General features: G+C 41.1%; 1 protein-coding gene across 2 annotated transcripts in view; it reads right to left on the reverse strand.

The window, feature by feature from the left end:
* The window catches only part of arfip2a (ADP-ribosylation factor interacting protein 2a), a 37,243-nt gene extending 20,032 nt beyond the window's left edge, over positions 1-17,211 (reverse strand). Inside the window, exons 1-4 of one of the 2 annotated variants that reach the window (XM_030777713.1) lie at positions 17,113-17,211; positions 10,659-10,767; positions 9,483-9,545; positions 7,587-7,667 (exon numbers count right to left, since the gene is read on the reverse strand). In XM_030777713.1, coding sequence (XP_030633573.1) covers positions 7,587-7,667; positions 9,483-9,545; positions 10,659-10,767; positions 17,113-17,211 — 352 coding nt within the window. The remainder of the gene's footprint in view (positions 1-7,586; positions 7,668-9,482; positions 9,546-10,658; positions 10,768-17,112) is intronic. The other variant, XM_030777714.1, reaches the window with a different exon arrangement.
* Between the last annotated feature and the right edge of the window lie 417 nt (positions 17,212-17,628).

Raw genomic sequence — 17,628 nt, forward strand, 5'->3', positions numbered from 1 at the left:
GGGAATCCTCTGCTCTGATGGGGGACCATGACAAAGCCTTACCAATGTATGAACTGGAGATTATATATTCATTTCTGAAATGCTCTTGGAGCAATTCCTTGGCTTTCATAGAGCCTCTCTCTGGTTCCAAGAAGAGACAAGTTCTCACCAGCTCTTTGGATTGACCTGAAGTACACTGCTCTAAATAATACAGTTTATCCTTTGCATGCTTGATTTTGCTCTCTATAATGCGTTCAAATGACCTGATAAATGACCTGTACTCCATTGTATCATTATTAAACACCTTTGTCTCCTTCCGTGGTAAGGACAACTGGTCCTGTTGTTTTATCAGAGAAGCTGTAATGTCAGTTTGCTTCTGCAGAATATTGTAAAAATGAGCATTGTCCTGTGAGGGCCCCAAAGGAGTGCCATCCGAGTAGGTGACCACTGACTGCACATCACCCCTAGACTGTTGGCTTGGCTGCAAACGAGATGTGGATTGGTTTGTTGAGGTAAAGTTTGCAGAGAAGGGGTATGAGAGCGCTGTATCTGTTGAGAGAGCAAGGTACTGGGCAGCACTGTAGAGAGGGAATGAGGCTGCACATGTTCTGTCAGGGCATGAAGTTGCACTGGTTGAGGAGGGAAGGAGTGAGTTTTAGTTCTAACACTAATATTTTGGATTCCTTTTGCGTGTTCATGCATACTGTTCACCTTTAGTTCACCGGGTTCCTTTCCGACGAGTTCCTTTGTCTCCTGTAATTTTAGCATTTCTTCCAAATACATATTCATTCCATCACCACATGAGACTTTACTCTTAACTTCTACTTCTCTTAATAAAGCAAGTTTTGCCTTAGTTGCATCTAATTTGCTTGTAAGGCTTAACATTTCCTTTTGTTTCCTTAATTTTTCCTGCCTTTTAGCCAATTCTTCCTCCTCATCCTCTATGGCATGTTTCGCCTTTAATTCTGCCACCTTCACTTCTAGCGCAGCCTTGTCCGCTTCTGTGCGTCCTAAAGCTGAATAGGTTAGCGATCTGTGATCTCATATCATCTGTGTTCTTAGGAATCGCCACAGAAACGCTGTCGTTTGGATCTACTTCGACATCATGGGCTTCAGAATCTTCAGTGACAACATCCTCACGTGCAGATAACCATTGATCCATCTCATCCACAAACGTTTCAATATTGACTCTCTTAGGTGTATACCACAATTCTTGATTGCTTTTTCGCTCATTCTCACTCAATAAAAGATGAATAATTTCAAAATCCTCCAACAAATCATTATATTTTAATACATTCTCTTTCACTTCGTTGACATTTGCATCAGCTGTCATCAGTCCATTGATAATATTCATTCTGCGTATAAGTTGTCCAAGTTTGATCTTTCTGCTATTTCGCAAAACCGATTCACATTTCTCTGTAACAGGTACCCTTTCCTCCAATTCAGTTTGCACCTGTGTGCCATCATTTTTTTTAGTATCATCAGCCATCTTGTTAATTATCAAAAAGAAAATTCTTCAAGAACATTTGTCCATTTTTAAAAATTATATTGTTTTACTTCTAGAGTTACTTCCTAATCTGTATCATTTTAAATCCAAAATACGCGCATAACTAGCAAGCGTGGCTTCTCAAAGTTACGATTTAATAACTTAATATCCGAAAAACTCAACTCAGAGCCAGTCCATAATTTAATTGAAATTTAGATATTGAATTCTTCCAATCGCTGACTCTTTTGCTGCTATAAATACAAATCTTATTCACATGTCTGAATGACAGAAAACAAGCACAAGCAAACCCTTGTGACATCTGCTAGGAGAAAAGAGAATTGCAGCTGTGAAAGTCATGATACAACATGGTTGAACGAGCAAAATAGCGAGAGGCGTCTTGTAAGTGCCCCGTCTGTTCCCAGAAGCATGATCTGGTCTGCACATGCACTAAAATCACTACAGGCGCATAATTTAATCTCTTTTACGACACTGCCGGATCCGTTCCACGCATGTGTGACTTTTTAAGTTGCTTTAATCATGGGTTATGGTGTAATTAGGTGAACTGTTTTGTGTGTCAAAAATGTATATCATTTAAGCTCTGTGTTGGTGTATGATCACATTTGTCTTTGATAATGTATGAAGAAAAAAAATCTTTAGGTAATCAATGTTTACTTAAGTTAACTGCATGGTTGTTGTGACAACACTTGTGACCCCCGAACAGTAAAGCTAGCTTCTAAAGCTAGCAAGGTTAGCTTCTGCTCACCTTGTGAAATTGGTGACGCATTAGCTAAGTGGCTTGCTATGTTGACCTGTTGTCCTGTTTTTCACTGTTAGCAGAGGGATGGCAACAGACATATTTTAGAGATATAATGGGTCTAAAGTCTTTACAGAGACCACATGCATTTTATTGAACTGAATTGAATGCGAGTCAAGCAGTTATTTTACTACCATGGGCGTTATTTTGTCACTTTTCCAAAATCCCCTTACTCACAGGGATTTCCTTAGCACTAGAAGCGCCGAGCGCCGGTCATTTGACCGCTGTGACGTCTTACTAGAAGCGCCGAGCGGCGGTCATCTGACCGCAGTGACCCCCAAAAAAATAAAATCTTTGCACTCGGTCAAATTTCAGGACCCTCCCTTCATGACTTTTCCTAGATTTGTGCGTTTTATCACCCAGCATCCTTAAATTTTCAATATCACCCCGGTACAAGCTAATTTAAAGCTATTTTGCTCCTATTTCTGTGAAATTGCTGTCAGCCTCTCGTTCGGCCATGTTGTTCCCTGCCTTTCAGGGCTGCGATTCTCTTTTCAGATGTTGCAAGGGTTCGCTCGTACTAGTTTTCTGTCTTTATATATATATCAGAGTTTTATATATATCTATCAAGAGTTATAAGAGTTATAAATTAATATTACATAATGTGCAAAAATGACGACAATAATTTAATAACTATTAAGCGCATTTTTGTTTCATGTAGGCCTACATGGGCATATCAACTGTCACTAATTTTTGCACTAGCCTACTTGAACTGTGCATAATTAGTCATCATATGACTGATAGTTCGTGTGTAGACTATGGTAAGCTTTATTCTCACGTCATGACATTACATTATTTTAGAGCTGCAACAATAATTTACAATATTAAAATGCAAATGTTTTGTAAAGCAGGTAAACGTATAATAAACGCATTTTTGTTTCACGTACAGGGGCGTAACTAATTATTATATGACTTAGATAGTTGGCAGGAATTGCGAATGCTAATTCATTCAATATAATAACACCCTACGCAAGAGACGGCACAGTATAGGTTGAACAAACTGCTGGCAACCCTCGTGGTAGAGCGCAAGAGTGCAATATCATGAGGGAAACCCCAGGCCCCACATGTTATGCCAAGGACAATATTACAAGTCCATTGAGCAGGTTAGTGTTTTTGATTGACACAGAAATGTGGTGAAAGATTCAGAAATACTCTGAAGCAGAAATTGATCGAAATGATGGTGATAAGTTCAAACTGTGGGTTTCCTTTATTTGAGAGGTATTACGGGCAGTAAAAGCATGAACCCGGACGACTACTGGTCTGCTAAGTTGGGAAATCCCATTTTCAGAGACAGATGTCTCGACAAAGATTCCAACATATCATGCGCTATCTGCGCTTTGATGACAAGAATACAAGGGCTGCCCACCTTGTGACAGATCAATTTTCGATATTAGATTTTCGATAAAGTATTGCTTCTTACACACCTAGTGAGAACATAACTGTAGATGAACAATTGTTCCCTATCAAGTCATTACTGTGTCGTTTCACACAGTACATGGCCATTAAACTGGGCTAATTTGCTATTAAATTCTGGGTGGCTGCTGACGTTGAAACAAAATACATGTTGAACGCAATTCCCTATCTAGGGAAAGATAACAGTAGGCTGGCACTAGGCCGAAAATTTCTTCACTTCGTTGGCATTGGCAAACAATCTTTTGGTCTACGTTGAAGGGAACTTGTGAGTTGGTCAGCTGACCAAGTGATTCATGACACGGTCGTTAGGAGGGGGTTGGGATCACACCTAGGCTATTGTTCTAGGCTGTCGGTCGAATATCTCTCCACTTGAAATGGGAACACAAAACAGCGAGGTACAACATTCCCTGCTTGAACAGGCTGCGTAAAAGGGGTTACAGCATCCCGACACATTGGATACTAAATAGCTCGAAAAGTACTTTGTTATCTATTTATTTACTTAGTGCATACAGTGAAAAATGTACTATCTTGTATAATGTATAATTCATTCTTTTTTAAGTATTTACTGTAAATAAACTACACAGCTGTCGATTTACCAAAAAGAAGGGTTTTTTTTCGTGCTGTAATTTAGTTTCAATAAATGGTAAAAATTTGGCCATCTTATGCTACGCTATTTATTCTAAAAGCCTACACACCCGACACAGCTTTGTTTATGAAATTCCATTGCAACATACATATTTTGTAAAAACAACATCCATGCATATTTATTCATTTCTAAGCTGTGCCTACATTTTCTATTACATGTGTGGAATTAGCTGAGATTTAGCTGATAGACGGGGGTAGGCTACTCGTGGTATGAACTAGTTCTGGCCAAATCATTCTAATGCGGGAGACTAACAATGGACTGTGGCACTCTATTGGGAGGGGGTTGGGAGGTGTTACTCATCGGTTACTTGGCAGGCTAGGTGTTAGGCTACTCATAGCCCACTGAATGCCTTGAAAAGTCGTAGTGTTTGCTTCTATCATGGCATAGAATGATCTGTTAGTTGTAGATAATCAATTTATTAAAATGCAAGTGTAAAGCTTGATATGCTTGGCTGGGCTTATTATGTGGTATAAGCGATAATTTCACGGAGACAGACGAGTTCGAAACTGAAACGCTTTAGTCTACTTCTCCAGCACCACCCAAAGCAGTCTCACACTCTAAACTTCCATAAGTTTTGATTTACATGCATTGAAATTCTCAACCAATTACTGCCTGTCTTGTCATTCCGATAGGTTGTTATACTGAGTAAGCATGAAGTCCAGTTTATAGCTTACTCCGTCCCCAGACATGTCGCCCAACAATTTGAATGTCCAAATCTGTAATCGCTCCCTACAATAGTTAATTTACAATCACAACTGTCTCTAATTTTTTGCACTACCTGGACCGTGCCCTTACAATAAATTAATCACTAGGGACAATGACGTGATCATTGTCAGTTGACAACTGGATGTTGATAAAATCAGGCTACGTATTTACAGACCAACCGCAGTCTAACTCGCAACATGTGTGACATCCCTTATAATAAACTAATTCTCCAAGGTAGAAGATTAAATATTAAAAAACAAATACTATGAAAAAGTTGCCTGAACCAGTCTTGTTCAGATGGTTTTCTCAGTCAAATTTGATCAAGACTTCTTCCGGAATTTATGCCTTTGGAAACACGGTTGCCACAAATAAGTAATCAAAACATTATGTTGAATGAATGATGGAAGGGCTGGACAACAAACGCTCTAATGAAACAATAACCGACTATTAACACTGAAATGAATGATACATTGGCTGAACGCGAGTTGATCTTGTAAGCAAACTATTTGCTTTGTGCAAGAAGCGCCATCTAGCGATCATTATGTGTCAGTAACAGTGTCCTTGTCTAATGACTCAGCGGTCTTTTGACCGCCTAGCTGCGCTATAAGTAGGTAAAACCAGCACGGCGCTCCTAGTAGGTAGTCACAGCGGTCAAATGACCGGCACGCGTTAACTTCAAGGTATACCGCCTAGCTGCGCTATAAGTAGGTCAAACCGGTGCGGCGCTTCTAGTGTTAAAGCTATTTTCAAGTAGGTCTAACTGCAGACCTGCAATACTACACCACACACCTACTACATGACACGCCCACTATTGTTATGGTTAGGGCTGTGGGTTACGTGTGTTGTGTAGTAAAATGGGCGTGTCATGTAATCTGTGAGACTGCATTTACACCTGTAAGTACCCCGTCCGTACCCTGAATTGTCCGTACAATCCAGTCTGGACATGCGCATAACTACGTAACTGGAAACACTACTTATTGCTGCCCGATTTGTACCAAGCATGAGTGAGCATTCAAATGTTACACAGTGCAGCCATACTTGTGTATTTAAAGTTAGTGAACATACAAACATTTTATTATTCAAATACAAATACTGTAGTTTCATATTTTACACAATTACTGTTAGACACGTGTTTCATACGGTGCTAGGAGGTTTCCTGTATGCTTTCTTGTGCTATCAGGATGCTGATGTCCTGTGGGTGTGCGTGTGAGGGCTGCATGTCAAGTTTTTTTTTTTTTCGTTTTGTGTTAATTTGTGCACGTATGTTGTGTTCATTCATTATTATGTAGTTAATTGTCAGTCTGTGATTGTTGAACTGAGGAGAGGTTGCTGATGTCCTGTGGGTGTGCATGTGAGGGCTGTATGTCAAACTTTTTTTTCGTTCCGTGTTAACTTGTGCAGACGGTATCTCTTTTTGAATAAAACTGGACAACAACTGGAATCATCAGTGTGATCATTACCCTGACAAAGTCAAGCAGACCATCGAACAAAACGCAGATTACAGAAACTACATTAACGGAGGTGGAGATAGGAGATAGAGACACACCCCTGTTACAGTTACAAAAAGGATTGGTCTACATGGCATCAAATGTAGCCTATAGTTTATCAGTTAACATTTTATTTTCTCCTTTTTTTCATTGTGGCAAAGTCCTCTGCTGCCGACTTGAAATCAAACTTGTCCAAAGTGTCTTTGCAGCTTTCAATGTGCATAAGCCTTGTCACTCTCTCCTCCTCCAGATGACTTTGCAGCGCCATCTTAATTATATATATATATATATATATATATATATATATATATATTACTGGACATTTTGACCGGAAAGTTTTTAATTTATCATCTTTTGTTTTTCTTTAAATAAATTTTACCTGGCAAAAACGGGTAGTTACTGGCTAACGGAAACCCTGATATATACATTTAAATAAATAATGTGGCACAATAATTGTTTTATCTCTATTATCTTGTTTGTTGGAATCCAAAATCATCGCTGAAAATAAAATTTCATTAATCACCCAGCCCTACAGTACAGTCCATTCTCTTACAGCACAGCCCATTCTCATACAGCACAGTCCATTCTGTCATAGCACAGTTCTGTCATAGCACAGTCTTTTCTCTCACAGCACAGGCTATTTTCTTACAGCACAGTCCATTCTCTTAAAACACAGACAATTCTCTTACAGCATAATCTACTTATGTTTGTCATGTAAAGTGTAGCTTACTCAACTTTTCCAATAAATATTTTTTTTCAGTTAGACAGCCCTGACAGTTGAGGATTCTTTATGTAAACTACGACCAAAGCTATGGTACAGACATCTTAAAAACCATCCTGGAATATAGTACAAATTACTACTGCCTTGTTAGCAGGTGTGCATTACCAAACCCAACCTGGCCTCTATCTGTGAATTACCAGTGGAAAATCACTGGCCTAATACTCCAGACAGTCTGAGGTGTAACATAGGAGAATGACAGTGAGATGTGGAGATGGGAAATGAGGGAGAGAGGGGAAATACAGTGGGGTGGGGGTGGTACAAAGACAAGGTAATACCTGGATAATGTGCTGGTTGTTTGGCTACCCAGCTGGATGCTGACTGGCTGGCAGGGACAACTGTGCATTTTGAGCGGATGACTGGAACAGTTATGAGAAAGATGGAGAGGTGAAGATGGCATGATGGTTCAAATTAATCTTGACAGAACTGATTCTTTGATCATTTCAGCTTTGATTTTAAACAGTATGGACATGACTCATGCAGACAACCAGACGTCATTAGAAGAGGACGTTAATATGTAAAAGAATGTAAAATTGAATTATCATACACGGTATCATTTGTACAGAAATTTTTACATTGTTAACAAGTTAACACAGAGTGAAAATGAACATCTTTTCATGCAGGGAGTGGGGAAAAGAACAAAGGATGAAAATGAATGAAGAGTGCTGTGCTGTGAGACAAGTATGAATAGAGAGGAGAGAAATGATAAGAAAGATGATAAGAAAGATCTGAGCTGAAAAAAAGTGATTATCAACTTAACATGAACATGCTTTTTAACATTTACAAAATTCATTGCTAAGCTGCCTATTCTCTATGTTTCTTCATATATCAGACATAAGCCATATTATTGCACCATTCAAAGAAACATCTCCACACAAAAAAATGCCGTGCTCTTTTAAAGTTAGTGTTGTTAATTTTTCCACATCATCACACAGCATGCGTCTTTTCAGTGCATTCTGTAGAAAAAAGCCAAAGACCTCCTGTGACAACTTTAACTTCATCAACGGTCTGTTTGAAGCACTAGCCACTTTTGGACCAAACAGATCTAGGGACTCATTGAGAGGAACTAACCACTGGGGAGCTCCCCTGGGAACTACAAACCTTCAAGGGCTTTTTTTCTTATTGCATGCGCACCGCCAGTAGGGACACTGAAGTGACATAAGCCGGGCCAGCTGTTGGTATAGCGATGCCTAATGTGGCAAGTTGAGAGGAAATGCTAGCGAAGATTTTTATATTTTGCCTAGACACATGAAAATTGCGTTGTATTTCCTCGCATATTCCTCAATAAAGCCTGGACTTCACTCAAAATCTGAGATTTCGAGAGTAAAGCCATAATATTACAGGAATAAAGTCGTAATTGAGAAAAAAAGTCATAATATTACGAGAATAAAGTCGTTAATATTAGACTACATGTTATTTTACAGGGGAAATATCAGAAGAGCAGCCTGCCGCCTGTGTTAAATGAGGAATGTAGAGCCTCTTGTGAAGTTATACTTTAGGTTTCACAAATAATGAAATACTCAATCTTTTGGCACATCAGCACCATGGAGGCAGGCAGGTCTTCTGATATTTCCCCTCTAAAACAATACATAGCCTAAAATTACGACTTCATTCTCCTAATATTGTGACTTTTTCCTCATAAAATTACGACCTGATTCTCGTAATATTCTGACTTTTTTTCTTGTAAAATCACGACTTTATTCTCATTAAATTGTAACGTGATTCATGTAATTTACAACCTTATTCTCGAAATTGTCTAAAAAAAAATTTCCCCTCAATGTGGCCCTAATGCTCCGTCATAAAGAGCTGTTGTTTGCATAGCTAACGTTTTACATAGATTTTTAAAAATGGCAGTTGCAATCAACATAGACGTCTGCACCAATCACACTTTTATTATTCATGATTCCTCTTGTGCTGGGAGAGTACCTACTCTGAAGTAGGAGCTAAAAAAAAGTCCCTCAAAGCGGCATTCTAAGAACTATGATTGTCCTCAGTTCCTGCAGTGTGGACACAAAAAGGGGGGTACTTCCTCCAACAGATCTAAGAACTATGAAAAAGTTCGTCCGGTCCGAAAGCGCCTACTGATTCAGAGGCTCTGTGACAGAAGAGGCTGAGAGTGACACTAAAGAGCTGAGACAAGCTCTCTGTGGGTCAGTGCATGTGTGCACAGGCACCTGGTTTGTGCGTACTGCCCCGTCTCCGCTCCAGATACACTGGGTTTAAGTGAATAGCTGGTCCTGAGGAGAGATTTGTCAAAAAACATTTAGGAAAAAAAGCCTGAAAAAAATGAGCACAGGCCTGGATTCAAATAGCCCAAATTCTCAAAATATTTTCAAATGTGCCTTAAAACAGCCAGGCTCTAAATTGTTGTACATAACTGTTCTGTTAAAATCCAAACAGATGAAGTAGCTAAGTAATATCCTGGCTGTTCATGAGACGAGTTGGACATGAAAGTAAGATGTGACAAGAAATGAGAGGAACATGTCTTGTTCTATGCTCCTTCTCTTTCAGTACACACCAAAGACAACAATTTGTTTTGTTTTTTTTTTTACGAGAATTTAATTTATGCCTCAATCAATACACACTCATACAGACCCTTACAATGTGCATTGGAAATATGAACACTGTCTATAAACTCTGTCACTAATCTGACGCAATGCAGTTTACATCAAAGCCAGACATTTAGTGAACAGAATCACAACCAAAGAGGTCTGCTAATCTTTCCATCCATAGGTTATGACAATTACTTTATTTTAACAGAAATTTAATCATTAAAACCAACACAAAAGTAAAATAATATCAGGGGCAGGTATTCAGCAGACAGACAAGAGCAGAGAAACTGCTGTGAGACAGCTTATCCTCAAGACAGCAGGTCTCAGTCCTGAAAGAAATTCCCTGCATGTGACTGACTGCGTGAGATGATACTGTTTAATGTATTTTCATGAACATACCCTGGGTTTTATGTTTGTTTGTTTTGAGAATTCAGTGCATTTAAAAAACAAACAACACCAGAAATTAAGGGACAAATGTCAGCACAGTGCAGAGTACCATCCACCATCTCCAAATCTAAGGACTGTGTGAGCGTCCTAACAATGAGATAAACACTGAGTTTGTCATTAACACAGACACACACACACAAACACACACAATCAGAGGGAGATGCGACAGTGCGCCAGCACTAATCTTTAACTCACTATACTCATTTACTAAGCTGCTCCGTCACCTGTCACACAAACTTCCCCTCACACAACCGTCAGGAAATAGTCAAAAGAGCACTGAATTTTTCCTAATCCAAGGGCCTGACACTGTGTGAAGGCAGAGATAAGTGAAAGATAAAATGGGCAGGGCACCTTTAATGGAGCTGGTGGGTATGATCCCCTCGGCAGCAGCTCCGTACCCTCCGGATACAATACTGGTCTCATTTAGGTTGGGTCCCGACACCATGACCTGCTGCAAGTCCTGTATGAGAACAATACACATAAATGTAAATGTAAATGTCTGTGGTTGCACACACACACTGTGAACAGTGAGCAGTGAATTTGTCCTCTGCATTTAACCCATCCAACACACCAGTAGTGAACACACACACCAGATGCAAGAGCAGTGGGCAGCATGCCTTGCGCCCGGGGAGCATTGGGGTTAAGTGCCTTGCTCAAGGGCACACAGCCATGGATTTTGGTCCTGGGAATCAGACCGGCAATCCTCCAGTCACGAGCCCAGTTCTCTAACCTTTAGACCACAGCTGCCCTATGTCCAAAATACACGTTCAGTGAATTCTCTGTGACTGGCGCTCATGCAGCCGTTTTGTTCACTACATTACACACAGGTAAACAACAGACACATACCAACTCACTTAGACCCATCAGAGACCCATCTCACACACTAAAAGTAGACTAACACAGAGAACAGAGCACAGATCAGACACAGACGAACACAGAGAATGAAACACAGATCAGACACAGACTAACACAGTGAAAACAGAACACAGATCAGACACAGACTAACACACAGAACATGACACAGATCAGACAAAGACTAATACAGTGAAAACAGAACACAGATCAGACACAGACAGAGAACAAAACACAGACCAGACAGACTGACTAACACAGAGAACAAAACACAGATGAGACACAGACTAGTGCTGGGTGGTAAACCGGTTCATTTGGTATACCGGTTTTAATGTTCCGTACGGTATGATTTTTCATATACCGCCACACCGTAGCATAGCTGAAACAACAGCTGTAACACTTCACAAGGCAACAAAATACATAACACTGTTCGCTGATAGAAGTGCTATGGAGCGCTGTGAAGAGTGTATTAAGAGGGGACCCTTATTAACTGTGTGTACCCTTCTTACTAACGATTATAACTTTAGAACACAGCAATTAATTATAGGGATGGGCATTTCAAGCAAATATACTACTCGATATTCACTGGGAACTGTTCGACCATTCTTTGAAGATTGCCCGCAATAAAGGAAAATGATAGACTTATTTCTGTATTTCTCATATAGTGACAGCTGACCTCACCTAAGCCACAATGATATAGATAGTGATTTTGAACATGACTAAATTCTGAACATACCTAAGTGATGGCAATGATGACATGAATGTTCATTTCTAAGGAATCTGTCTTCATGAAGGCTAATCTGAGCAACTGTTCAGGCCTGCAGCCTTTTCCATTTATTTAGAAAAATGAGCATGTACATATGGTCGAGTTGAAGACAGGACCACAGTCTGTTTGTAAGTCCTGCCGTGGAAAACACCCTCTGTGACGGCATAGACGCTGCGGGGACACACAAGTATGCCCTTGCTAATTTTGTCAGTTGGGGATATTTGTTTTTGTTGGTTTGTAGTTCAGTTAATAGTGTTTATAGAACTATCTTATGTTGGGCAGACACTCTGCAGCTTTTAGAGAGAAGAGGACATTTGTTAACCGTTAGTGTTCCTTAGTAATTAAAGTTACAGTTCTCTCCTTCTTTTTCACCCTTCCTTATCTCTTTCTCTCACTCTCACTCAGCCTCTCTGACCCCATCCCCTTTGATCCTAGTTCTCTCTTTTATGGCCCAGGCCTCCATGCGTTCAGGACCAATGCACACCAAAAGAGAAACCACTCGCTTTGACACCGAACAGACACCAAACACAATGTTTTAGCGCAGCAACCCCTGTACCATTTGGTTAAAAGTTGATAACATTTAACTGCAAGGGAGACAAGATTACCTCTGGGAAGTGAGAATGGAACTCAGACCATGCCATAGGCCCCATCTGCATTGCTCCACTCGAGCACAAACTAGGTAGAACAAAAGGAAAATTAAACTAACCATAACCATTTCTATAGACATGAAGCACAGTAAGACTTAAGAATAAACAGGAGCCGAGTAACGAGTGGCAAATTATCTGGCCATTGGTGAAACTGTGCTGCTCTTAATGATAAATAAACCATATTTGGAAGCATAAAACGCAGATACGAGTAAGCTAATGTAATGTACTATACTTTAATAGGAACAAGTTATGTAAAATTATTTCAACAGAGCTCAAAGAAATACTTTCCAAGTTCCAAGGAATGTCTCCTCCTTTCAGGCAGAGACACCCCCAAAAGGATAGCTGCGCACCCCCACCCCCCACCCCCATCTGCAAATCAGATAAAATGTCAAACCTCCTGCTATCTTACAGTTCAGCTTTGGGTTCTGATGCACTACAATTTGGTTTAGCTTCATTTGAGCTCCGGCTGTATCAGCCGAAAGTCCGTTCGTTCTGTCCTGCTCGTCTCTGTGAAGAACTGGCCTAGGCTCACCACTACAGAAGATCTGCGATGCTAAAAGACTTTCCTGTCACTAACACGAAGTCTCGCTCACGGTCTCCTACTGCCAACCTCAGAAACCGGTCTCCCATACCTGAACGTGGCTGGGCCTGCTCTTCTTCTTCCCTTTTCCTCTCCTTCCCTCACTATCCTTTCATGTATAAGTAACTCCACTAGAACATCACTCAGATAGTTCTTTGGGTTAAGCGTGGTGTACCTCTTCATGAGTAATGCCTCACACTCGCGTAGTTGTTCATTCATACATACTTTAGGTAGCGAGGGTATTGTTCTTGTATACCGTTAATTGTTTGTTTTCTAGTGAGTAGTTTAGATGCTGTTGTATGTGTGTGTGTGTATAGTGGATGTGCCTTAATTCCACCTGAATCGCAATTTATTCAACATTAGATTCATTCTGTACCGTTTGAATATGATCGTTGTAATAAACATGTACGCTCACATTCCTACTCTTTAAGTATGTGATAAATTATTTCCAAGTTACTTAATGTGGTGAGTCAGGAACTTAGTTGGCTAGAAGTATTGAATTCGAAGAGTATTACTGTACCTGCTACTTCAATGCTGTTATTTACCATATGTATGGCTGATGAAGAGTTATTCTGAATAATTTCTAGGTTCAGTGTTCAGAGTGCTGAGCTATAAACAGAGATTTTCAGGATAACCGTAATTTTACTGGGTTCAGGTTCCAAAATAAGGTTGTGGTTACAGCTAAGTGATATTAATATTAATAGTATTAACTAATCTAGTATAAACAGAGGACCATTAACCAAAATTTATCTTTACCACTGGCACACTGGAAGCAGTGTTACAGTTGTTGGCATATCTATTTATCTTTAAGTTCTGTTTTTACTCCGTTGCAGTTATTAGAAAAAGTCAACGTGTAGGGGGGTGGATGGCCTGGCCATAACCGTTCCGCCGAACAGGAGCGGGGGCCAGGGCGCCCGCAGGAGGAGTCTTAGGGGCCTTGTTGGGGGGTGGGATCAGGGTAGAAGGGGGCTGGACCAGTCCAACAGGTCAGTCCAAGTCCAGGTGGGCCAGTTTGAGGCGGCCCACGGAAATGTACTCCAGTTTGATGCTGACGTCAACCACAAAGAACTCGTCCCCGGTCTCCAGGACAAGGAACAGGCCATTGTAGGGAGGTTGCGGAGATCCACAGCAGGTGTCGTGGCAGATGAAAATGTATTCTGCCAACAGCAGACTTGCAGGGACGTGAGACTGTGGGAGGCTGTGTTAAGAAGTGGCAACTGGTGAGAAAAAACTGTGGCGTTATCCAGGAGCATGGTCCATTGATGGGTTACAGACCAGGGAGTCATGGTGTTGGAAATGAAATCCCCTGGGACCCACAGCGGCTAGCCATAAACTAGTTCAGCGGATGAGGACTGGAGGTCCTCCTTAGGGGTGGTCATGAGGCTCAGCATGACCCACGGGAGCTTGTCAACCCAACTGCTGTCCTTGAGGGTGGCCCGAAGAGCAGCCTTCATAGATCGATGAAACCACTCGCACAACCCGTTGGCCTGCGGGTGGTATGCGGTGGTGCAGTGGAGCTGCATCCCCAGGCTCTCTGGGACTGCGTTCTAGAGCCCGGATGTAAACTGTGAGCCCTGGTCAGAGGAGAAGTCAGATGGTGTGCTGAACTGAGCAATCCAGGTCCAGATGAACATCCAGGCTACCTTGGTGGACATCGTCATCGACAGTGGCATGACTTCTGGCCATTGAGTGGTCCTGTGCACCATGGTGAGGAGGTAAGTGAAACCGTGGGAGAGTGGCAGGGGCCATCACCTCTTTTTTGAGCCTGTGCCAGACGAACTTGGCTGCTGCCAGTCTTTGGGATGTCTTCCTGCCCAGGCCATGGACAGTGTCAAAAATACACGACCTCCATCCAGCTGGAATGACGGGCCGGGGCTGACCTGCAGAGATGTCACACAGGAGTGTGGTGCCAGCATCATCGAAGGCCACGTGTTGTCCTGGATGAACAGCAGCCTGCCAGTTCAGCTGACGCTCATGGCCACTACTGAGTGCCAGCCCCAGTGTTTACTGCCACACTGAAACTGCATGGAGATCGGCACCGCTGGGCTTTGAGTGATAAAAACACAGGCCGGGTCCTGCCGCCGTTGAGCAGCAGCGACTGTTGTGTGTCCAGGCAGTGGTGAAAAGGCTTGAGAAGGAAAAAGCGCAGCTGCGCAGTGCTGTTGACCAGCCAGGAAAAATTTATCAGCCTCCTCAGCCAGAGCACGGCAGTCAGTGATGGTGCTGCTGGCCAAAGCAGCCCTTACCTAAGAAGGTAACTGTTGAAGAATCAGTCGGATGAAGAGGATGTTGGGCTTGTGTTCTCCCAGGAGATCCAGCATTCTGTATATGAGTTTAGACGGCTTGCTGTCACCGAGGCCTTGTAGAGAGAAGAGCCGGCTGGCTCTCTCAGTGTCAGAAAGTTCAAAAGTTTTCAACAGGTGAGTCTCAAGTCAGGAAAACAGAGATGGACAATTTCTCTTTGAATACACGGCCGCACGTCCTTTATTTCAGCACAAACAAAACTGAGCTCGAAAATGGCACTGCTCAAACAATAACAAATGCAGCTATAGTAACCTAGAAAATGCTATTTCTTAAAGGGCTCATGACTATCTAACTAAGGAAGGCACACAATATAACTGTGTGTGTGGAACGTGCAGTAAAACAGATGAATGAATTATGTCCATAGCGTCCACTACACATGATGAAATTAAAATGCTTTAGACAGTAGAATAAGCCAATACAAATCTATATCAAGGCCCTTTCATGCAAAGAAAAAAAAAAACAATACCGTTAAAAACCCCGAAATCTTAAGAAATACCGTGATACATATTTTTGGTCATACCGCCCAGCACTAACACAGTGAAAACAGAGCACAGACACAGACTAACACAGAGGACAAAATACAGATCTGACACAGACTAACACAGAGAACAGAACACAGATCAGGTACAGAGTAACAGAGAGAACAGAACAAATATCTGAGACAGACTAACACAGTGAAAACAGAGCACAGATTAGAAAGGGAAAGGACAGAGACAAACTAACATGCTAACCAACATTCTTGACTGTGACTGCATGACATAGAGAAAGCCTATTGAAATCACTCAGATTTAACTAAGCTATTATGTTTCAAACTTAGAGTACCTGTGAACTAAACTGTACAAACATATGGTATCACTCACACTGAGGTCGTTTTATGAAACCCTATACACAACAGATGACATCATGTATGATCTGGCAAAAACAGACAAATTTAATAATCACTAAAACTCATAAAGCAGGTCTAACATGTCTATAGCTGATGGATCTGGTTTGTAGTTAGTTTGGAGGGAAGTAAAGTTCAGTACCTTTCAGTATGAAATAATGCTTTATAATGAGTTTGGGTACAAGATTATGAAGAGAGCGAATGAAAATCAGGAGAGTGAAATCCCAGTCCCTTAATCTGTTCCTGTTTCACATTTTCTGCCACAATATTAAACTGCTGCTAAACATCTGCCATCCTCATAACACAGACCTATTGAAAACCAGCATGCTCTCACCACAAAGGCCTCAACATCGTTCTGAGAAGAAGGATGAAAAATACTTCAGTGTTCAAAAATGAAGAAGAATTACAGTACCTAAATAGGGTCTTTTGGCTATGCAGCCTGGAGCTGAGTGAGACTTAGAAAATAAGTGAAAACAAAGCATCATACTCTTACATTCAGAGTCATACTATCACCAGCTTTGGGATGGACAACTAAAGATTCTCTCCTTTCTTAAAGGTCATTGGTAGAATGCTCAGGGAAACATCACACGTGACTGTCACACTGTGACACTCCGTATTAACACAGTCATTTTCATCCTCTACATATAACCAAACCTTTCTCAGGCCTCACACACGTAGATCATAAATATATATGAAGTTTGTGGTTACTAAACATTTGTGCACTGTCATGTGAAGAATGTCATTCATGATAAACAAAAATTAGAGTTACACACTTGTTCAAGGCTGTCATCTTCTGTGAGGGCTCCTGCGTCCCCGTTACTGTTGATGGGTATCTCCATGGTGGCCGCTTTACTCAGTATGCTGTCTGCCATGATACGCTTCTACAAACAAAATGTACATCAAACATATTGACTTCATAACATAAAACAAGGCTGTTTCTTGATAATTTACAATAGGCTTACCATGCATTTTCAACAGCGTAAATGTGTAATTTTCGGATACTGTAAACCTTTAATGTACTGTTTTAGAAGAGGCCCCATGTTTGTCAGATCTTTTACACAACCAAGGGGTCTGACAGTAAACCGGTAGCTTTCCTCTCGTATGTGTTAATGATAATAAATAACACTCCTTATCATATGGCTTTTTCATTGGCTAATCGACAGTGGTTAAATTTAATGTCGGTCAGTTGTTCTTTAGCGAGCACACATCTGTATAATACATTTATGCACAACAATTGTCTTGAAATTTGGGCAGTCTCTTACAATATAATGAAGCGACAGCCAATACCA

This window comes from Chanos chanos, chromosome 6, assembly GCF_902362185.1.
Source record: "Chanos chanos chromosome 6, fChaCha1.1, whole genome shotgun sequence".
NCBI classification, from domain to species: Eukaryota; Metazoa; Chordata; class Actinopteri; order Gonorynchiformes; family Chanidae; genus Chanos; species Chanos chanos.